Below are 23028 nucleotides of genomic sequence, written 5' to 3'. Positions count from 1 at the left end.
TTGTGCATTTCAGCGAATTGTTTGATGGAAACTCATGATTACAAAATACTTGTGAGGTAAGATCAATATTTTAAGAACACTAAACAAATTGAGAAGTTAACCAAGAGAATCCAAGACTGCAGGGAAGGTATCCTACCCTTGTCTATGGCTGACTTCGGGGAGGTGTATGGAGTGTTGATGCTCTGAACCTCAGTCTTTTAAATTGAGGTTCTACTTTGGACTGGACAACTGCCAAACTGGAGACAAACTGTCCTTAGTATTTATAATTTGGCTATGTAGTCTTAGACCTTTTGTGCTTTCCCAATTCATTGCTGAGATCTCTGTGGAAGAGAAGTAGAAATGGAATCTGGTAGTTGCGCAGGTAACCTTTCCAATGACTGATAACCAGTGTTTACTGAGTGTCTAACTGGAGCATCTATGCTATGCCTACCAGTGCTTATGAAAGCTCACAGTGGGGGCTTTGGAAAAATGGCATCATTAAAATCTACCTGAAGGGTTGTTTTTTTTTTGTTTTTTGTTTTTTTGTTTGTAGATTATAGCACGATTCAAATCTCAGACTCCTGACCAGCAGCTTGACTCTTAACGCAGATCTTGCAGAGGCTTGCGTAGCTGGGAGTGCCCCGGCACACGGATTTCCTCACTGCTGTGGCTTAGGGAGGCTCACAGATGGCTCCTGCCTCCGGTGCTTCACAGGCCCTTGTTAAAGTACACACGCCGTATTTCAGGATGACTCCTTTGGATGCTGGCTTGCAACTCATCCTCCAAGCTTGTCACAGACATGGAACTGGGACAAGGGAGAAGGAAGAAGGTTATGACATGGGCAATTAGGGGAACTCCGAGCTAGGAAGGACAGGGAGAGCGAACAGGTGCAGAGACCCAGGGCTGCTGCATGACACACAGCAGAAAGGTTGCACCTGGCTACAAAAACAAAACAAAACAAACGAGCATCCTGTTCTCTTTGGAAAAACAGCCGTCACTAACGAAGAACTCTAAGAAGCCAGTGGCTAAGCCTGTTTACCTCTGATTTCTAGCTGAAAAATGTCTCATTGCTGGTAAGAGCACATGGCAATGACATTCACAGCCCTGGATGTCCACGGCACTGTGACTGTAGACAAGTGAAGAGCAGAGCTGCGGTCAGGGATGGACGCTACAGATACGCCTGCATGCGGCTCCAATGAAACGAGTCACACTGAAGGTTATAGAAGCGAAACCACGCAGGAGGTAGCCCGACTCTCACAAAGGCTAAACCAGTCCCAAATGTAACCAACAGTAGGGGCCAGACAAAACCTGGGTAGACCGGGTCCTGAGGCCCCCACAGATCAAAGCTAGCCTCCAGCCTCTTCTTCTCAGAGGCATGGTCTGCCCGGGCCCTTTAGAGTCCCAGTTTCTTACCACTGAAGCCAAATAACTACACTTGTGTCCCCAGCTTGTTTTTTAGGATCAAAATTGACAAGAATTCTTAAAAAAAAAAAAAAAAAAATCAGCACCTACCTCTTCTGAGGGAACAGAGCACAGCACAGTGGGGTGGCGAACACCAAACTAAAAGAACAAAACAAAATGGCAGGTCAGCAGGATGAAGGGGTCACTTCCGGCTTCCTTTTCTCTATATACGTATTTTAATAACAACCTCTTTCCTTTCTTTAGAGTACAAGATTGCCTTACAAATACGGACTGTTCGATCACCAAAATGACAAACAAAAAGTAACAAAACCATAGGGTTAGCTGGCATTTACAGGAGAATGCCTAAATAGCCAAATATATAGGTTTCTGTATGGACAGTTTCCATCTTTCTAATTATTGGAGCCACACACTCTAGGCACCTAGGGTTGGTGCTATTTTCAAAAGTTTTCTCTTGTATCACCCAACCTTCCACAGGCATAAAAATAATATATGTACTGGCTGGTTTTGTGTGTCAACTTGACACAAGCTGGAGTTATCACAGAGAAAGGAGCTTCAATTGAGGAAATGCCTCCATGAGATCCAGCTATAAGGCATTTTTTAGTGATCAAGGGGGGAGGGACCAGCCCATTGTGGGTAGTGCCATCTCTGGGCTGGTAGTCATGGGTTCTATAAGAAAGCAAGTTGAGCAAGCCAGGGGAAGCAAGCCAGTAAGTAACATCCCTCCGTGGCCTCTGCATCAGCTCCTGCTTCCTAACCTGCTTGACTTCCTGTCCTGACTTCCTTTGGTGATGAACAGCAACATGGAAGTGTAAGCTGAATAAACCCTTTCCTCCCCAACTTGCTTCTTAGTCATGATGTTCGAGCAGGAATAGAAACCCTGACTAAGACAATATATGTGTAATTTCTGTGTTGACTATCATGATCATATACAGCCCAGACACACACAGACACAGAAACACACACACACACACACACACACACACCTATTGAATAAATACATGTGCAACAATAACAGTAGTCAATTTTCAAAAAGGTTAATTCCCACTTACCAAAAGCCAACCAACGTGACTTGAATCGGCGCACTCATCCACGGGAACCTCTGTGTTGAGAGAGACACAAGCGTGAATACTTTTCATGCGCTTCTTGAAGGCAGTGTCCTCTGCTGACTAAACAACATCCGCATGGCAGCAGACCCGATGGGATGGGATTAGTGAGACCCAGGGTAACATTGCCACACGGGTTAGTCCTGACCTCACGTGCGAAGACCAGGCAGCAGCCACCACGCCCAACTGTTATTTGTCTTGGTCCACGAGGTAGGGGACCAGCACGCTAGCATTTACTTTTGGTTTATCTGCTGCTAGGGTGAAAGAGGAGCCCAACGTACACGCTTGAAGAGACATGAACTTGCACTAAATCTCTGCCTCACCACCACTGACTAACTGTGGAGAAAGCAAGCAGAGTCCAGGGTTTGTTAGGATGCAAAATAACAGTCCCTCCAAGGGTAAGGATGCAGACAAGCCAGGAGCCCAGGACACTGGTCAAGTGTGAGAGGGGCCTAGCAGACACCATATTGCACTCGCTTGCACATTCTTTCTTGGATTTAGCTGCTGTCAGTAGGTTAAAACTATTTCTGAAATTAACTCTCTGGATAATAGGGTGTAGGTTGGTATTTCAAAAAATAAACAACTGTTAGATACTTCGTTTTTAAAAAAGAGAAACATACAACACAAAGTGCCATAGGATACAGGATCTAAGACAGCAGAAGTTTCTGCAAGAGCTATGAAATGACTGGGATGTAATTAGACACCTCAGTTCTGAGTCACACGGTTGTTGCAAGACACGTGCATAGGATAGGAGGCATACCCTCGTGCCCAAGGAGACTCCTTTGTGAGAGGGATCATCAGGAAGGTCAACATGGATGGAGGGAAAGAAGGAAGGAAGAGGAAGAGAAAAATGTCATCAAAATGAAAACAACCCACATAGGCTATGCTGGGGCACCTTAACCCAAAAGATTGAAAGAGCAACCGACTGTCATGTATCAAGACAGGGTACATTTTGAGAAACGCATCCTGGGGCCAGGCTATCTGGATGCATACTAGCACCTATTCTAAATTCAGGTCACTGGGCTATATGCTTTCAACCCATCTGGTCCTCCTACCTCTATGCAAATCACTGGCTGTTTAATGAAGGATTTTCACAGGGAGATGATAAATTCTCACCCAAGATCCTCCTGGCATGAGATTCCCAGGACAGCACTCAGCCATAGGGTTGGGACAGCAGGTTAACTGTTGAGTGAGCCTGTAAGGGTGGCTAAACCTGATCCTGACCAGACTGTCATCTCTAGTGGCTTCTTGCCTGCCTAAATAAACAGAGCCCAACATATCTAAAAGGTGACACTTGTGTGTCACCTCAGGATAGACACACACAAACTGAAGGCTAGCTTAGGTTGAGGGTTCTTCATAGTGACAAGGACGCTGGAAAATTCTGACTTGCTTGCAAAACTGAACCCATCATCAGCCCTCTTCCTGACTCTGTCTCCACTAACTCATCCTGCCTGTTCCTCAAAGAGAATTTGGCCTGAGGCCCAGAAACGAGTGAACTGAGGATGTTCCATCTTTTACTACATACACGCAATCTTTCAGGGTAGGAACATGTCTTTCTTAACACACTGTAAAAGGGGGTATATTATACAAAAAACTTCAGATGAATGGAAGATAGCACAGTGAGTTTAGAAGATATATATATATATATATATCTTCAGGCTGATATGGCTTGGGATACAGGGTGAGGTGGCTATGTTTCTTGATGTTAATGTGAGTCTCAATTCCTTTCTCCTAATAGCTCCTTTTCCATTACAGTTACAGACAATCAATAATATTAATTAATGTATACAATGTAATTTGTGACCTATATGCAGTTATGATGCGTTGTCACATTAAAAATAATGAGTCCATCTATCATCTTAAATGCTTGCCATGTTCCCCACGCCCTTTAGAGATTCCTCCTCTTTCATGGTCTCTGTCCCAGGATAAAGTTGTAGCTTTGATCTCACTATATATTAATATTCCCTAGGGTTTGAGTTTCCTTTTTTTTTTTTTTTTTAAGAGTCTCATGTAGCCCAGGGTGGCCCAAGCAAACTCATTACAGAGCCAAGAGTGACCTTGAACTCCTGGTCTTCCATGTCTACCCCTCAATGGCTGGCATGACAGGCACACATTACCAGGTCTGAGTCTGGGGCTTTATATACAGTGTCTACTTTTTTGTGTTGTTACTTTGGGAATTGTTCATGCTGCTGCACGCTTCAATAATTCCTTGCTTTTTGCTGACAAGGTAAGAAGTATCCCAGTGAATGGGTTGTTACACTTTCCCGTTGACCTTGGAGTTGTTTCTAGTTTGAGGGTAATAGAAACAAAGTTGCGATAAACTTTCTCCTTTATGGGCACTGGCTTCCACTTCGTTTAGGGAAACACTTAGAAGTGGCTGGATTGCTTTGTAGCATATGTTTGAATAAATGGCTAGCATAGTTTCCAAAGTGGCTGCATTATTTTACATGGCTACCATCAAGCTCTGAGTGCTCCAGTTCCTACCCAGACTCATCAGCACTTATTACTGTCAACCAGGATCGTGGCCATTCCAACAGGTATTTCATATGGTATGACTTTGAATTTCCCCAATGACTAAAGAATTCCAAGCATTTTCTATGTGCTAGTTGTATGTGTGTAGCGAGGCTTCTGCTGAGCTCTTTTGCCTATTTCTGCACTGTGTTAGTTTCTTGAATGAGAGTTTTAAGTTCTTAACAAAATTCTTGATTTACTTTCTTACCGAAAAGAGTTTCTTTGCTACTGGTCTCACTATGTGGGGTTCTTCTCTCTCATTCTCTGTAGTTTTTGAAAGACAGAATTTAAAAATGTTTTTAAATACTCTAATTTTTTGTTTTTGTTTTCCCTTTGATCTTGTATTCAAAGAAATCTTTGCCCACGCTGTTGTTCAGTGATATTTTCTTTTTACAGTTGAGCTTTTACATTTAGATGACATAAACTGTGGAGAGGTAATTTGCACACAGGGTAGAATCAGTTCCCTCTGTGTGACCCAATCACGCACAAGTCCCCACGAAGCCACATGTTCTCGTCTCAGTAAGCTTCTACTGGACATGTGGCACCAGCTGATCCTCTGTGAGTCTATGCCAGCCACAGCTCCTCTGCATTCTCTGCTGCCCCAAGCTGAAGTCACCCTGTGCTGTGGCCTCTGGTCCTGCACCTTAATCTTGACCTGAGAGCAAGGTCCATGTCCTGCTTCTCTGATTCTACTACTGAGTACTGCTTACCACAGGCATCCCAGCGTCACACTCATGTCCGTTAGCAAACAATCTCAAACAGCTACTGAGCAAACACAGCAGTCTGTTATTAGGGAAATAGAAATGATTCAGAATGAAAAGTCCTAAGAATATCATCGGGGACCCTAAGAATGTCATTGGGGACCCTAAGAATGTCATCGGGGACCCAAACCAATCGGTTTACTCCCAATGAAAGTACCAGGCAGCTGAGGCCTATCCTTCAAGACAACTATTCAAGGATACATTGTAATTTAGACAGTGAACTTTTGGTTAGCTTAGGGATTTTGATGAGTCACCCACCCATAGCTGGTTTGTTTTCCTAGCCTTCCACTTGGAAAAAGATAAGATGTGGGGGAGGATGAGTCATGGTGAATGTTCCCTGAGAATTGTTTAAATAGCTGAGAATGTTCAATTCGGTTTCACGTTGGTAGGAGTTTGGTCATCACAGAAAAGTATGCATTTCCAAAAACGATGAGAAAATGCTTCAAGCTCCAAACAGGAGCGCTGATGTATTCTGCCCCAGTGTATGCTTGCATAATGGTCACACTATTAAACAAGCCGCAAGTACAAAGATGATACCTAAGTAGAACTTCACCCTTGAACTTGGGAGTGGTGGGTATGTGTGGGTCAACTTTGAACTTGGGAGTGCTGCATATATGTGGTTCTTTCAAGAATGAAATGATGGTTTCAAAGTAGCATGTTCCCTTGGAACTGGAAACAGAGCTACAACCAGACTCGCTGTAGCTACGGAGGCTCATGGAATGACCTGGAATTATTCTGGCCACATCTGCAACTACCTTGCCCCCAGGATTCCAAAGCCAGTGGCCCCTTTGGAGCGTGTGGTGGAGGGCTTCTTAGGAAAAGTAAGCGAGTGAAATACTTCCAAATTACAGATGGGTGTGGACACATGTCATGCCGCAACCTATAGAGTAAGATGGGTGGAGGGCAGTGATGGCTCAGTGGGTAAAGATGCTCGCTGTGCAAGCCTGGTATCCCGAGTTCAATCCCAGGAGCCGACATAAAGATAGAGAAACAACTCCAAAAGCTGCCCTCAGGTTTCCACATGTATGCCCACCCCCATATATACCATACACAACAATACATTTTTAAAAATTAAAAAGGGCGAGGTGGGATAAGACTGTGACATGTATGTCTTTTTAAGTATGTAGAAATAAATGTAGGATGATGTGGGCAGTGTGGACGGTATGGCCCTGGTGAGCAGAGCACTTGTTTCATCTAATGTCTTTCATGTATACACCCAGGAACTTCATCTATCACAGTCAGAAAAATGTGCAATATGACTGGATTTTCTGTCCAGTGCCTGCCATGGTAAGATTAGAGTTACCATGGTAACTGTTCCAACACTGAGACCCCAGGAGTTCAAAGGCATGAATGAGTTGGAATTCCAAAGAATTGACTTCATGTCTTGGGTCCCCCGCACCCCCCATGGCCATTTGTCCTCCATCAAAAAGATGCAAGCTTCCTTATGAATGGATGCAATTCTGAGCCATGATATCAGATACACATTGGCAGCCAGCGTGCCCCGTGTCCTCGGCTGGAGTCAGATTCTTCTTCCTAAAAGTGACGAGATTCTCAGCTTCTGTGCCACCATCAAGCTGTGCACTATGCGTTGTCTGTCTGTGGAGTCTCCCATTAATATGTTTGGACTGTGGGTGACCCTATATAACTGCAGTGTAGGCGTTTACTGCTCAATGGGTGTGGGGTGATTCCAGGAAAGTTTACATGGAGTGATTCTGCTATTGAAGGCAGCCTGCAAACTTTCCAGAGTGACCCAAAATCGTGATGACCATGACCTGCAGGTCAGACTAGCATTGACTAGTCTTTCTTGCAAAAGCTGTTACTTTTATGCCAAAAGAAATGAACAGAGATGACAACAGTCAAGAAATCTAGCCACACTTATATACACACATATATATGCATATATATATATATATGCATATATATACACACACACACACACATATATAGATATATACACGTATGTGTATACACACACACATATATATGATTTTTAAACATGTTTGTGTGTGTCTGTTTATGGGTATATGTACATGAATACAGATGCCACAAGAGGTCAGAAAAGGACATTGCATCTCCTGGAGCTGGGGTTAAAGGATGTGGGTGCTTGGGAGAAGGAGGTGAGTTCTTGACAAGAGCAGTCTTAACTACTAGGCTACATCTCCAGGTCTAGCTTTGCTTTCAAAGGGTGACAACACTTGCCTTTGGCAGGATGGGATATTTGCCTTATTTAACGTGTTCTCCATTCTCTGTTATTTTTAGACGTATTTATGCCAATGCCTTTAGATAGGACCAAGCGAGCTAAAAGGCTCATTGGGTCAACATACATCCCCAGTGCAGATGATGAAGACCTGGTGCCTTCATAGATCAAGAGCTCAGGACACTGACTCCATGTCTGCTGTGTGGATCTGTCAGGAGGCTCCCTCACTACCTCACTACCTCAGAGCCTGAATCTGCTCCTCTACCTCAAGCAGAGACCGACAGAGGAGGGCACATGGATTTGTTTTTAGATTATCTGAAAGCCACGGAGATTTCTGATGGGCAAACTGCATATGACACCATCATTCGGTAGTTTATAGATAGGAGTTTTACGTTACTTACTATAAACGATCAAAGAGAACTGTGCCTAAACTTTGTACTAGAAAAAGACTTTAGTAAATTCTTTTCACATATCCTCAAAATAAATTTATTGAAGTAGGTTAAATGTCAAGAGAGGACACAATGGCATTTTGTTCTAGTTGCCAACTCCCCTTACCCAAGCTCCCAAGTGGTGGCCTGGAACCCTGGGATGTACCATGTTCCCGCTTAGACACAGTCTCCTATAACCACATTTAACATAAATCAGAGATACTGAGCTAATAATAACAATATTGGCAGTAGCTAATCACACAATTATTAGTTCTAAGACTAAGAATTATTACAAAATAGTATAATGAAACTGCCAGGATCACTACCTGCCCTTTGGGGCCATCACTGAATAATTAAGGGATACTCAGAAGCAAGCACTACGAAACCATGGCAGTTGACATGAGCAGAGAGGCGGCTGCCGAGTGCCTAACAGGCAGATAATAAGAGCAGCGTGGACACCCTGCACAAAAGGCCGATTTACACTCTAGACAGGATGCAGAGGACCATTCAGAAAGGTTCACAATTTAAAACATACGCATTGCTGGTTCGTGGAATTTCCCATTTAGTATTCCTGGGCTGTGGGTGACCCTAGGTAACTGAGCCCTAAGGGATCCACTGCCGCACGGACAGGCTCGCTGCTCACGTATGAGCTCCTGCTTTTGCCTTTTTGTTAACTTGAGGCTCCCGGGTATGGCTTTCCGGAGAAGCAGGAAGATTCCCTCTGACAATGCCCAAAAGAGACATTTTGTCAGTATCCGGTGACTCTGACACTCTTGCACATTGCCACATTAAGAGTGACAGAGCCTTGATGCTTCAGAGAGTATAGTTTGGGGGTTTTAATTCTCCACGTTCCCAGAGGTTCTAGGAACACGGCTGAGAGTTCCTTTTCCTTACAGGGGCCCGCGGAGGTGCTCACGCTGTCTCTTCCCAGCGTGTGTTTCTGGCTTACACAGAGAAAGTGTTTATGAAGCATCCACCCATCATTTGGACTTCCTTTTCCTAAGTGCCCAAATGGAGTACACGCACACATAGTGATCTCATCCAGAAGCACCTGGTCCGAGGCAGCTTCCCTTTCCTGAACTTTTAGGCATGGCGCTCCCTTGTTTTCACAGTTCTGCTTTTAAGACTCAAATGATCTACCCCAAGGGAGCTCCAAAGAGGGCCAGGACCTCTGCTGCTTAGTATGTCTCCACACACAGCACCATTCGCAAGAGCCCTCCCAACTGGGCTAATCCTTGAACCTCTAAAACACACTCTGGAGGGCATAGAGAAGGTGCACAGCAATGGGCACTTCCTTGTGTGATATTTCCAGGCCATCAGGGCAAACAGTTGGCAGGTTAATAAACTTTTAGATACAGCTAACCAAAGAGAAATACTAAATTCAATGATCCATGAAGCTACCTCTCCAGATCTTTCCATTTCCAGTGTAACTTTGCATACTCCAAAGTCCCTGCCATCATCCCAGGTTTTGACCAGTTAGGCATGCAGCAGCTGACAGGGTGGACAGCCTCACCCCAGCAGAGTGGAGAGACGTTCTCAGAAGCAACTTTGTAACTTTTCAAGGGAAACTGACCTTCAAACTGTCACTTGGAAGCAACTTTGTAACTTTCTAAGGGAAACTTGTAGGAAATCACAAAGTTGGTCTGGCATAGCTGGTTGAGAGGCTGCACTATACGTTTTCAGGGTAGAGTCGGAGTCAGAGGCTCCTGGGGCACTGTGCCGCCAGGCAGTGAAGCATTGTGTTTCTCTGTTCCCTTAGAAGTCAAGGAAGCATGGAAGCTAGACGGGAGAGTTTAGACATTAATCTTGTGTACTCTCTATAGCTTGCAAACACCATTGTATCCTGGAACTACAACTGTACCAATCCTGGCAATTTTCACTGTATTCTGTTTCTGATAAAGGTATGCAAAGTCTGATTGCATTCAATAAATTTGTCACAGCCCCAGTCTTGCTGAGGCTGCTCTAGTCCAAGCCTGGCTTAATTTCTTGCCATGCCAGTCACATCAGGTAATCTTTCTTGGCCCAGGAAGGAAGCACGGGCACTCACAGTCACTCAAACCCCTCTGTTCAGTGTGAAGTCTGAAGAATACTGAAAAGGACTCACAGCCAAGTTTAATCCCAGCGCTTGGGAGGCAGTTGTAGGTAAATCTCTGTGAGTTCAAAGTTAGTTGGGTCTACATAGTGAGTTCTAGGACATCCAGGACTATGTAGAGAAACCCTGTCTCAAAAAACAGGCAGACAGACAAACAAACAAACATAGAAGAAAAAAGAAAAGAAAGAAAAGGGCTCATAATATACAGAAGAACTCCCTTTACCTTTAAAAAGGCTTTCTTCTCCAAGGTGTTCATGATAAATGGCGGGATGGCTGTAATAAAGACAGAACCACTTAAATCTGCACTTAATGTCTGTTTTCAGCAACAATCTGATAGAAAGCTGTGTCTCTTTTAGGCTAGTTTTACACTGGCAGAATGACATCTCCTGGAGCAATCTTTAAATGATTAAATTTAGGTTTACAGACTGTTATACATCAGATGCAAGTTGAATTATCCCAGCATGCCTCACAGATTTATCCAATGGAAATAATAATAAAGAAGGGAACGGGGGCTTAGAGACGGCTAAGAGGTGAAGATGTGTGCAGCTCTCATAGGACCTGGTTTGGTTCCCAGCACCCACCCCGACCTGGCCACTTACAAATTGCCTGTAACTTTAGGTTCCCAAAATTTTTAGCCTCTACACACATGATTGCATGCATGTAGCACACATACAACATGTACACAAATAAAAATAAATACTTTTGCCTCAAATTCACAATACTAGACACCAGGAATGTTTTTTCTTCTGTTAGCAAAATAAATGTCATTTTTCTTAGGTGTCTACCATGCAGGGAGGGCAGCTGGAAGGGTCCTGCTTCAGCTCAGATAACAAACTGCTTAGGACATTTGAGGCGCCTTGGCTGCTGGGGATCCTGGAGCACTTACCCATTTTCTCAGAGCCTCAGTTTCCTGTTTTCCCATTTATGGAACGAGGGCCATTACATTAACCTGGCTATACAGTGAGGCAGCACCCATTCGTTAGCTCAGAGCCTTTATCAGCTTAACAACACGTTGACTATTTCAGCACGCCCATGACTCTCACAGATGTCAATGGCACCGAGAGACCTGGGTCTTCTATGGGGATGAAACGGTGTGGAAAACAAACAAGCTTCTGGAAGCACGGGCGCTGAGCTGACTGACTCTGGGTGGAGGGCATCTCAGAAACAGGAAAGACTCGAGCCAAAGCAAATGCATGGTGGGAGCTGAGTGGGCGGACGAGGAGGCATGATACTGGGTTTTTTAGGATGCCTGGAAATCAGGGTTCCTGGAAATCGGGGTTCTGGAGGTGGGCTGGAGGCTCATAGCCTTCTCTTTGGCAGTGACAAGCGCCCTTGGCTTGGACTAGAGTCTCTGTATGTGGTGGGACTGTAGTTTCCCAGATACCTTCACAGAGCACACTGGCATCCCACTAGAGCACAGAGGGGTTCTTCTGGACTGTTAGACAAAGGCAATCTCCCCTAGTTGGCTGAAACACAGCATTGCTTGTCTCTCAGCATCTACAGGGGACTGGCTCCAGGACTCCTTATAGGTACACAGGGCATGGATACTCTGCCTTCACAGCCGCTGTCATCTCTAGGTGACTTGCAGCACGTTGTATAACATAAGTGACATGTTAATTGTTACATTGTATCTTTGAGGGATACCAAGAAAGCCTGAGTGTGTTCAACCCACCAGGCTTTTCCTTTTGGAAGGTTGGTTGGCTCTTTGGATGCTGAGCTGCATACACACAGGGTCAACTGCAAAAACTCCTCAGTTTTACTTCCTGCACTTTTCTTCAACTTCTGATGCTCATTCAAACTAGCCAGCTCAGTGTTTATCACATGATAACAGTCAAAAAAAAAAAAAAAAAAATCAGCATGCAAACCAGGCAGCAGCTGACAGACACGCTCCATGTGGGAGCACCTCCCAATAGCCAAGCGCTGTCTACACCCAGGTTAGGTGAAGAAGTTACAGGCATATTAACTCCTGGCTCTCTTCCTTGGTTTTTCCTGCAGAGAATGCTGTCACTCCCAGGCCACGTGATTCTCAGTGTCTGAGAACCTTCTCTAGGCCCTCTGAGCACCCCACTTGGTAGACTGGACCTTCTCCAAGGGTCTTAATATGACCCAGATGTTCGCTCAGTGCATGCTGACCCCACACCATATAACTACCAGACTAGCGGTCAGGCACACATTTTCTAAAAGCTGTCCTCAGGTGACCATGGCTTATGGTGCCAAGAAAACCTCCCGAACAGGCTCCACTCACCCCTGCAGCACCCCTTTAACCCAGTCTCACACAGCACCACTGTTCACATAATTACCATGTTCAAAACTGTGCCTGGTCCTCCACTGCTCAGAGCTTGAAATGTCCCAGTACCCAACCCCAGGATTGGCCCCAGGAGCTGACTCCAGTCTTTGAGGCCTCTTAAAACCCTCTCTCTCCAGCTGCTCCTGCCTTTATAGAGCGCCTCCCACACACAAAAACGGCGAGCTCCTGCCTCCCCGCTGATGCCCTCTCTACCTCTGATTCACCATGTCTTCCCGGTCCCTTGCCTGCCGGCCATGTTTCTTCTATCCCTACCATCCCCCTTCCTTAGCGCTCAGCTCTGAAATCTTCCCAAATCAGAAACTTGTTGAGAACCAAATGAGGTCCTCAGCCACTCTCAAGTCACACAGCATGTCAGTTGGGACACACACCTACAATATTTTGAAACCATTAGCAACATTGCATGAAATTGTTATTGTATGTGTAGGCCACATGTAGAAGATGTGTATGAATCATCAATAAACTTCAGATTTAACTTTGGGCCTTATTCTCAAGAAAGCTTGTGTGTAAATATATGTGCATATATGTGTAAATGTTCCAAAACCCAAACAAATCCTATATCTGGGACACTTTTGAAAGCCCCAGCCATTTGGGTAAAGGATGACCCATTTGTAGAACGTATTTTGTTCAGTCATTCCTGGCTCCACCATGAGAAGGTAATTTTCACAAAGGGGTATTGTGTTTGCTGCTCTGTTTACCGACACATACAAGCTTGGTATGAACTGTAAGGCAGGGCCACCAAGCTCACTCACCCATGCCTGGGGCTGCCATGAGGATTCTGGAGATGACCACCTGTGTGATGGCTTGCTTTGCTGCGTTGGTCGATTCTCCCAAGCGAGTGCCATTTTCATCAGTGACAGGAATACCAACCTTGAGTTCCCTGAAGGGTGGAACACACACATAGGGGTTCACAGATGCCTTCGGGGAGCATCCTGAAGGAGGACTCTGTTGAGAGAGATCAAGTGCCTCCTTCACCCAGTTTCCCACTCAAGTGTCATTTTTTGGCACTGATAAGCCTATTTTTAAATACCACGAACAGGTTCAAGCCTCCTGTGATAGACAGGAAGGGAAAATAACACAAGTGCCCACCCGCCCCCAAAGGATGTACCTTTCCAATAATGATAGGATTTGAGGGGTGGATATGCCAGCTCAAAGGTGAGGTTGATTTCTATGTTCCTGTACAGATTTGAACAACTTTCTAAATCAGAAATAGATACAGTACATACTGTTTTTGAGTGAACTCAAGCAGTGAAGTCATTGCAACATAGCCCTGTTGGATATTCATTAGCTACGGTTTCTAACGATGGGAGCCCAACTCCTGTTATTGCTTTGGTTTTTGTTATCCATCCAAAATGCGCACTCTTTTTTCTCCTTTTATTTCTATCTGTTCTAAGAGACTGAAATCACCTTAAGCTGCATAAGAAAATTCCAAGGAAAACTCAAGAAACGCTTGGTTTTTCTCTCTGGTCTCGATCATACAGAATTCTCTCTTTGCAGAGGGTGTAGGCTAGAGACACACCTCTGCTTCAGCCCACTTCAGGAAGTGAGAACCCAGTAGGTCAGCCCCCATAATCCCTATTCCAGAGTATTTCAAAGCAGAGCTCAGAATTCACTTCCTTTCTAAACTCTCTTGTCTTGCCCAGTGCACATGTCTCATCTTACCTTTGTCTCATCAGTGGGATGTTAATGCAGTTAGCAGCAGCTACAGCAGCGAAGGGAACAAAACGTCCTATCAGTGGCGAGACACGCTGTAGGAAAGATAATTTCAGAAGCATCATCCTACTTTTCCTGGATGGTAGAATGGAAATGCTTATATCCTCCTAAAAACACCGCAGTCCTGGCTGGATAGAGCCAGGCTAAGAGGCCCTCAAACTCTTGGCTTAGAAGTATTTCTGTATCCCTGGCAAGGACATACAGAGACAATGTATCCATCTCAGACACGATGATAGCTTAGTTCAGGTGCTGAAAGCACACAGACTTTAGAGTCCTCAAATATCAGAACTTTGATTTGAGATGGTAGCTCTACCTCTTCAAGGCACAGCCCCCATCTCCCATTCCAGTCTGAGAAGGGCTTTTTAGAGAAAGGCATTTAATAGTTAATCCTCAGAGCTGGGAATAGACCAGTCTTGGATGATGCTTCTAATTACAGCCCTTCCTTGATCCACTAGAAGATACAATTAAAATATGCAACTGAAGATGGCTACAAGCAAGCCAAGTGACTAGAACTCTCGAGAAATGACATAGAGGCACCCAGAGTGACAGGTGAGAACAGGTTGAGACACTTTACCATGGAAATAAAGCTAAAAAGTACCTTAGTTAAGGCATTGAGTCCAAGGGCTGTCGCCACAGCGCCAGTGGTTGCAGAAACATAAGCCGTTCCCAGCTCACTGGAAAGAACAAAGACACTGTGTAAGTGACAGGTATACATCGGGGGATTATGAACTATGGCCAGAAGAAACTGGGGAGACAGAAATGAATGATAAGAAACCAAGAGTCCACAGAGCAAAATCTGGGCTCACTCCGTCAGTGTGAGCATCCAACGACAAAGCAAACATCCCTAAAACCGGGCTACAACCCCAAACAAGCAGCCATGCAGCCGAGGCACATGAAGGTGAGGAAGGAACAGGGCTGAGAGGGTGTGGAAAGCCACGGACATAGGACAGCCTCTGGGCAAGGTGTCTGTGGCACATTTGCACAAACCAAAATTGTTACTCAAAATATTAACGGACACCCAGAAAGCAAAGGGCAGCTCTACCATTCTTACAAAGTTACCCCACTGTATAAAAAGAGCTCAGGCTTATCTCTAATGTGCAGCTGAGCCTGAACCATTCTGTTCATTGTGAGAAACACCACTGGGTGGCAGGTTTCCATGTCCCTTTCTTCGTTTGATGATATCAAAGTATTAGGAGTCAAAGGCAATTTTCAAAAATAAAACCGGAAAACGATTTCTCTTTCAAATATAGTGCAAGTGATATCTATAGTTTTATTTATTCAATCTCAGTTTGCCCCTACTCCACCTCCCCCCAATCTTCTTAGACAGGAGACAAATTCATAAGCTCATTGCTTTCTTTGGAGTCCAGAAATGAGGCGCTTTCCAAAGCAAGGCACCTAGAAAGGTCACACAGCTACAAAGTTCCTTCACTTTGTCTTGAGGCTGGTGGCCTTGACTCACGCAGCCCAGAGGGAACTGTTTAACAGAGGCAGGGCTGAGGGCCGCCTGGTCGGCATTCTGCAGGGCCCTGAGCTTGGGTTATAAGCCAGACAGCATTACACAACAAATGGCACAACTGACGTCAGAGGAGGCAGGCCACAGCAGACAGTTCGAGAGGGCAGGAGGAAAGACATTGCCGGAGCGAGCAGTGTTTTTAAGTGCATTGCTACATAAGGAGCAGGGACTCACGGAGGACAGGTCAGCCCCATAGCCTTACTTCACAGTGAGGGGAGCGTCACCGCTTCTGTTGGTGTAGTTGACCACGGCATTGAAGGACTGGTTTATCCACTGCCAGAAGAGCACAGCCGGTGTGGTCCTAAAACACAGCAGAATCATCACATACCACCAGCACCAGTGAGCATCCCTCAGTACGTAAAGAGAGGTTAACCATCAACTACCAGCAGGAAAAGGCACAATGTAGGGAGATAGCCTGGGCTACAGATAGAGATCCACAGAGCGTCTACCTTGACACTCCGTTTCCTTACCATCAAGCTCACAAGGCTCCTGTTTTTGGGTTTCTGTCACTGTGGTGAACATCATGACTAAAAGTCACTTGGGGAGGAAAGGGTTTACGCAGCTTACACTTCCACGTTACAGTCTATCAGGGAAGGAAGTCAGGGCAGGAACTTAAGGCAGGAACCTGGGGCAGGAGCTGATGCAGAGGCTGTGCAGGAGTGCTGCTTACTGGCTTGTTCTCATGGCTTGCTCAGTCTGTTTCCCAGCCCAGGGGTGGCATTACCCAGTGTGAGCTGGTCTCTCCCATATCAATCATTAATCAAGAAAATGCCTAACAGACATGCCTACAGGTCAGTTTTATGATAAGATTTTTCTTATTTGAAAGTCTCCTTTCCCAAATGACACTAGCGTGTGTCGAGTTGCCAAAAAGATCAATAACAAATTAAATAAATAAATAAATAAATAAAGTTTATAAAAAACCTGACACAAAGTAGACATTAAATGGAAGGTTTCTTCTCTTGGGTAAAACAAACTATTTGTAAGCAAAGCAGGCTTGCTCTGCTTATGGGTTTAATGCATGAGGATGCTGTATCTTTGTCTATCTCTGTGCCTAAACACTCCTGCATCTACAGAGAGAAAGAGCAGAATTTTTTTATAGACTCTTTTTTTTTTCCTTTCGCATTTTCTTAAGACCTTCAGACTTAGGGGAAATGTCACCTTCCTTTTAAACAAAGGGATTATTTAGTTAGTATCTTTTTTTAAAAAAAAAAAAAAACTTTGTTTTTAATCTTAGGTGTACGAGTGTTTTTGCCTGCATGTATGTGTGTGCACCGTGTGTGTACAGTGCCTGCCAGAAGGTGTTGGTCCCTTGAAACTGGAATTACAGACAGTTGTGAGCTGCAATGCGATGCTAGGAACTGAGCTAGGGTCCTCTGTAAGAGCAGCAAGTGAGAGCTCTTAGCCATGGAGCCACTTCTCTGGTCTCTAATTTTGTATCATTCGAGGCAAAACACGCATTTAAATAAAATTAATTGTGCTATTTATCATTATCATAATTATTTAATCTTATCTTGTTTGCCAGGAACAAAGTCAAACTCATGGTCTCTGAGTGCCTGAGTCTCCTGTGTGCTGGGATTCCAGGCCTGAGCCTCCGTGCCCAGATAAAACGGGTGATTATTTACACACAGCGTGCTAAAGGCTGCTGAAGAGAGTGGTAACATTCGCTTAGAGCAGAAGTGAAGATGAAATGATATCTTTCTTAATGTAAAAGCAACACTGCCTCATCTTATCTTAGCAATTACTTTTGTTGTTGTTCTTGTTTGAGACAGTTGCTAGCTGGATCACCAAGCTGGCCTCACACTCAAAACTCTGTCTTAGCCTCCCAAGAGCTGTGGTTCCAGCGGTGAGCCTCTCTTCACCTCCACCTTATTTCCCTCTGTCATATGTTCTATTTTATTTTAAAGTTCTTAATTTGAATTTTTATTTATTTTGTATGCATATTTGCATGCACACACATGGAGGTCAGAGGATGACATAACAATTTGGCTCACTCCATCCACTAAGTGGCTCCTGGAAGACGAACCATGTGTTCAGGCTTGGTGGCAAGCCCTTTTACTCGAAGCATCGTCTCGCCTGACCTATATCTTCTTTTATTTTTTTACTGAGTGTATTTATGGGGTACAACATACTCTGACATACCGAAGGGGTGAATTCATCCTTCTTGTTAACACAATCACTGTGACATTTTATTTTGGTAGAACTCATATTAAAATATTCTTTAAATGACTGAGCTATTCACTGACTAACACGTGACGTGCACCCTGCTGTAACGTACCGGTAGAAGGTCATCATGCAGCCCGTGATGGTCATGTTCATCGGGACCTGAGCTGACATTCTTCCTATCAGAGTCATCTTTTCACCCGTGTCAGGATGGAAGGCCGAGTCATACGCGTACTTCGCTCTCCATAGCTCATTTTCCGTGAGGCCGGCAGGAACGATTCCTTGCCTAGAAGATGACAACAATCAGTCCAGCAACTGCCCCTTTTGGGCATCGCCGACCATGAACTACATGGTTTGCTTGATTTTACTATGCCTACGAGACCTGGCAGGCCTGCTAGAGCATGGGCTGTAATTATTGTTTTTTAAAAATATTTGTATGTTTTGGGTGCTAAGGATTGAACCCAGAGCCGCACACATACTGAGTCTGTGCGCTATCCCTCACCCACGCTCGCAGCCTAGTGCATAAGAACAACAACAACAACAACAACAACAACAACAACAACAACAACAACAAAAGGCTACAGAAAACTACTCAAACCCAATCACCTCAATTATCCATAACTTGGAAAATAACAGAAAGCAACATGTCTACCAAGCAGCGCTCAACTTGAAGATATTCATTGTTTTAAATGACATATTAAAAGTGCCATCTGAATTCGGCAAACTCTGAACCATTTTTAGACGTCAGATGAACATGACGGCTCTCAACACTATTGCTTTATTTCAAACCTGCAGTTGGTGAACAGGTTAGGGACCCTTTAGTGCAAATAAAGGGCTTGGTGCACAATTTGTCATATTTTATCATCAATGAAATACTCATTGTCAGAAATTTAGAAAATATTCAAATTTAGTGGAGCTATGAAATTGCCCAGAGTGTATATACTGTTTGCCATTGGCAACATTTGGACAAATACAGTCTTCCAAGGTTTTTAAGGTATAACACCAAACCAGATGCTCACTAACCAGGGTCTTTATTCAATAAGTCTGTAAATACTTCTTCGTCTGTTTACATAACATTCTTCTAAACCATCTACATTGGGATAACTCCCAAGTTGATGTCCACATCGAAGAGCATATGGCTCTATAGATGCAATTAGCCAAAGTGAAACTCTACTGGATAAGTGGTCATAAATCTAAGGAATAGTGTCTGTGTACAAGCGGAGAAGACAAAGTACAATCACGTATCTACAAGCCAAGGCCAGAGACAAAGAGTATCCTCCCTGAGAAGCTTCAGAGGGACTGTAACCCTTTTGTGATTCAGATCCATCCTTTAAACACTACAGATTATTCTACAATGTGAATTTAAAAAAAAAAAAAAAATCACTCTCCTAATATTGGGATTGTAATTGTCCTACCTTTCCCACTTACAAAGGACATGGGAATAAGCCTTTATAGTAGAATTCTCCCCACATCCAAGATTATTTAGAAATGAGGAAACTTGCTAATGCAGCAGCCATGTAAAATATTAAATGTTCCTATGACCTTTATCCTTTGCACGTGAGTCTGAGTTTGTAGGATGTGGAGGAATTCCCCTAGGAGAATGTCTCTAACAAAGGCCAGGCCTCAAATCCATGAGAAACTGGCAAAGCCAGATCCCCATATGGGCCAGGCTCAAGGGAGATGGCTGAGAGTAAGCATGAGCCTGAGTGACCAGTGTGCAAAGATGAGCAGCTGCAGCTTCCTTCCCCAGGACGTTTGCAGCCCCAGCCTGCTTATCCACAGAGCCCTCCTCCCCAGACAAGCTAGGCCCTCCTCTGTGCTCCACCTAATAAACACCTGAGGTTCCGGGTTGCCTGGTAGGTGCCCTCCAGCACAGCACACAGCCCCACTGGATGCCAGCTTTCCTGTATGTGTGTGTCTGTCTTTTCTTCTGTCCCTCCCTGCCTCATTCAGGGTTCCAGGACCCAAGCTGCAGGCTGTGGCAGCAAAAGCTACCTACACCTTTCGCCGTTTGCTCTTGGGCAGGAATGTATCACTGCTTAGTCGTACTTCTAGTTGGCTGGTTTCTATCAGCAGGCATGTAAGGAACCTCAGGTTTAGTTCCTAGGTTCCTGCTGTGTTCCTTCTAATCTTCCTTCCTTCCTCTCTTGACATCCTGCAGACTCTGGTCAGACCTACTCTTTACTGGTCCCTTTCTAACTGCCTAGCCTGAGGTGTGCTATTCCTGGAATGTTTAGGTACAGTGCTCCTGAAGGTCCAATTCTCTGTATCTGGTTGGCTTTTCTCTAGAACAGAAGTCAGCCAAGTAGTGCCCATGCCTGGATGCCCCTTGGATCACAGGGATCTTACATTTTAAAGGGATTATAAAAAGTTAACAAAATGATTATGTGACTGAGACTCCTTGAGGTGTACAAAGCCTGAAGTACTTATTCTTTCAAAAACATTTTATGTGTATAAGAGCATGTGTGTATGTGTATCACATACATGCCTGGGCCTTTGGAAATCAGAGGAAGGCATCAGATCCCCTAAAAGTGGACATACAGGTAGTTGTGAACTACCATGTAGGTGTTGGGAGCTGAACCAAGAGCAGGAGTGTTCTTAAATGTAAGCCACTTTCCAGCCCCTTAAAGCATTTCTTGTCCAGTCTTTTATAGAAAAATGCATCTACTGCTGAATTAGCTGTCCCCAAGCATACAAATTCTGAGATTAGGGTATTGTCTATAGAATGCATGATATTTGCTTATTTGTATTTAATTCCACACATTCCCTTATTTATTTTTAAGATGGGGGTCTTACAATGTTGCTCAGGCTCGTCTTGGGCACTGGCTAGGTGAGTCTCCTGCCTTAGCCTCCTGAGTCTCTGAGATTTAGGCAGGCAGCATCATGTCTGTGTTCTCTCTTATACATTGGTATCATCTCTAGATTACCTGTCACACCTCAAGAAATAGAAAGGCCCTGTACAGTTAGACTGCATTGCTCATGGAATAGCCACAAGACAAGTCTATCCATGTCCAGTATCGATGGAAGACGTTTTTCTAGAGGTCTCTACCAGAACTGGTTAAAGGCAAGGCCAGGGAATTGGTGAATATGGAGGATCGACTGTCCCTGCATGGTTAGCATCCTCTTAAAATCCTGCATGGCTCTCTCAGTGATGGGGGGTATCTCAAATCTGCATCCCTGAACTCCTGTTAGATTCCTTCCCATCTGAACACACACCTAGAAAGTCCTTCTCACTGGGGCTGTATCTCAGCTGCCATGGACCTACCCTAGTTATCAGGAGCCAGCTTCTTGAATGATGCTGTTTCTATCTAAAGACAGAAAGATGCTTGAGACAGTTGTGTTAGAGAAAAGGATTCAGGATGCTGGGGAAAGAGATCTCACAGCTGCAATGAACACTGGCTATTTGTGGTTCTACTTGGTCTTCCTATTTGCTCATTTGTTCTGGTAAGCAGCAGTTTACTGGGGGAAAAACGTACTGCAAAATCATGAAGCAATTTGAAAACAACTAATCCATCATGCAATAAGCTGGGAAACGCAGCGCCGACTGGCGGCGTTACCCGTAATTGCGCATCACTCATCCGTGCACTGCGCAGCGCCCACATTACATTACCTGTAATCATGCACCACTTTCCTCGCATTCTCTAGCTGGTCGTTCGTTAAAAGGATGTTTCTGGGATCAGTAACCGTGAAGAAGTGACTGGCTCGGCCAATGAACGTGCTCTGGTCCCATCGAGGCTCCTTGATGTTAATGTTGGGTGGCACTTCCCCAGACATCGTCCTAGATCCTGAAAAGGAAAAGACATGTCAGGTGAAGTGACACAGTTACCACAAGCTTATTTTGCGGTTCGCGCTTAACCTGTGTGTAAAGACGCTCGGCGGACAAAGGCTTGCCACACTAGCGTGGTGGCCTGCATTCTACTCCTGCACCAAAGGTAGGAGAATCAACTCCACAAATTTATCCTCCAATTTCCACTGGAGTGCCTTTGCATGTGCTTAACCCCCTCCCACACACAGCGCACACACTTGCTCTTATGCACATACCAATTTAAGTAATTAATTTAAAAAAATCACACAAAAATACTTCATGTTTAAGTTTTGATTTTGTTTGGTCACATTCATAGTTAGCATGGGGTGCATGTGGTCCGTAATTGGCAAGCTGGAAACCGTTCTAAACCAAAGCTAGCTGTTTACAAACTTCAGTCTATTTCAGCAAGACTTCAGAAAGTTACAACATCTTTCTCATCTCTAAAGTACATAATATTTCATCATTGCTTTCCTGTAGGAAAGTCAGAATTACTCTAGATAAGGCAGAAACATACAAAGTTTTAGCAAGGGTTGGGGGCAGGGAGGGGATGGCTCAGTTAGTAAACTGCCTGCAATGCTGGCCCAAACCTGGAACTTCCTGGCTAGTAAGTCCAGCCAAACCACCAGCTCCAGACTCAGCAGGGGACCCTGTCTTTAAAAAAAAAAAGGCGGGAGGGAGGATGGAGAATGATGATGACATGCCCTTGAGCGAAGCAGCTAATGTCAAAGTTACTGCATTCTGGCCTAACAAATGTCATTTCCTACTAGAAGTAATGGATGATATGCACGAATATAAAACTATAAGTAATGATAACAGATGCTAACAATTATAAAACTGAAAAAGATGACAGGTTCTTTCAGCCTGTTCAGCACAAACGTGCTCATCAAAAATTAAAGATCATCTTCTTTAATTTACCAGAAATACTGAGACAAGCAACACAAGCCAACAGCCCCACAGACCAAACATGGCACCTCCCCTTCCATTAGAGCATCTTGCTCCCCTTCCCTTAGAGCATCCTGCTCCCCTTCCCTTAGAGCAT

The 23028-nt window shown here is 44.5% G+C and overlaps 1 protein-coding gene across 3 annotated transcripts in view; it reads right to left on the bottom strand.

Moving 5' to 3' along the window:
* Positions 1-525: 525 nt before the first annotated feature.
* The window catches only part of Sfxn1 (sideroflexin 1), a 34871-nt gene continuing 12368 nt past the window's right edge, over positions 526-23028 (bottom strand). For 2 of the 3 annotated variants that reach the window (XM_029547562.1, XM_029547561.1), the window contains exons 2-11: positions 21795-21969; positions 18300-18470; positions 16227-16325; positions 15110-15185; positions 14461-14546; positions 13551-13678; positions 10717-10766; positions 2451-2500; positions 1492-1539; positions 688-784 (exon numbers count right to left, since the gene is read on the bottom strand). In XM_029547562.1, the coding sequence (XP_029403422.1) occupies positions 688-784; positions 1492-1539; positions 2451-2500; positions 10717-10766; positions 13551-13678; positions 14461-14546; positions 15110-15185; positions 16227-16325; positions 18300-18470; positions 21795-21958 (969 nt within the window). In that variant the 5' untranslated portion in view covers positions 21959-21969. Of the gene's footprint in view, positions 785-1491; positions 1540-2450; positions 2501-10716; positions 10767-13550; positions 13679-14460; positions 14547-15109; positions 15186-16226; positions 16326-18299; positions 18471-21794; positions 21970-23028 lie in introns of all 3 variants that reach the window. The other variant, XM_021215567.2, reaches the window with a different exon arrangement.

The sequence above is a fragment of the Mus pahari genome, chromosome 16 (genome assembly GCF_900095145.1).
Source record: "Mus pahari chromosome 16, PAHARI_EIJ_v1.1, whole genome shotgun sequence".
Lineage (NCBI taxonomy): Eukaryota > Metazoa > Chordata > Mammalia > Rodentia > Muridae > Mus > Mus pahari.
Note: the sequence above shows the minus strand (reverse complement) of the source record. Positions and strands in the feature narration are given on the sequence as shown.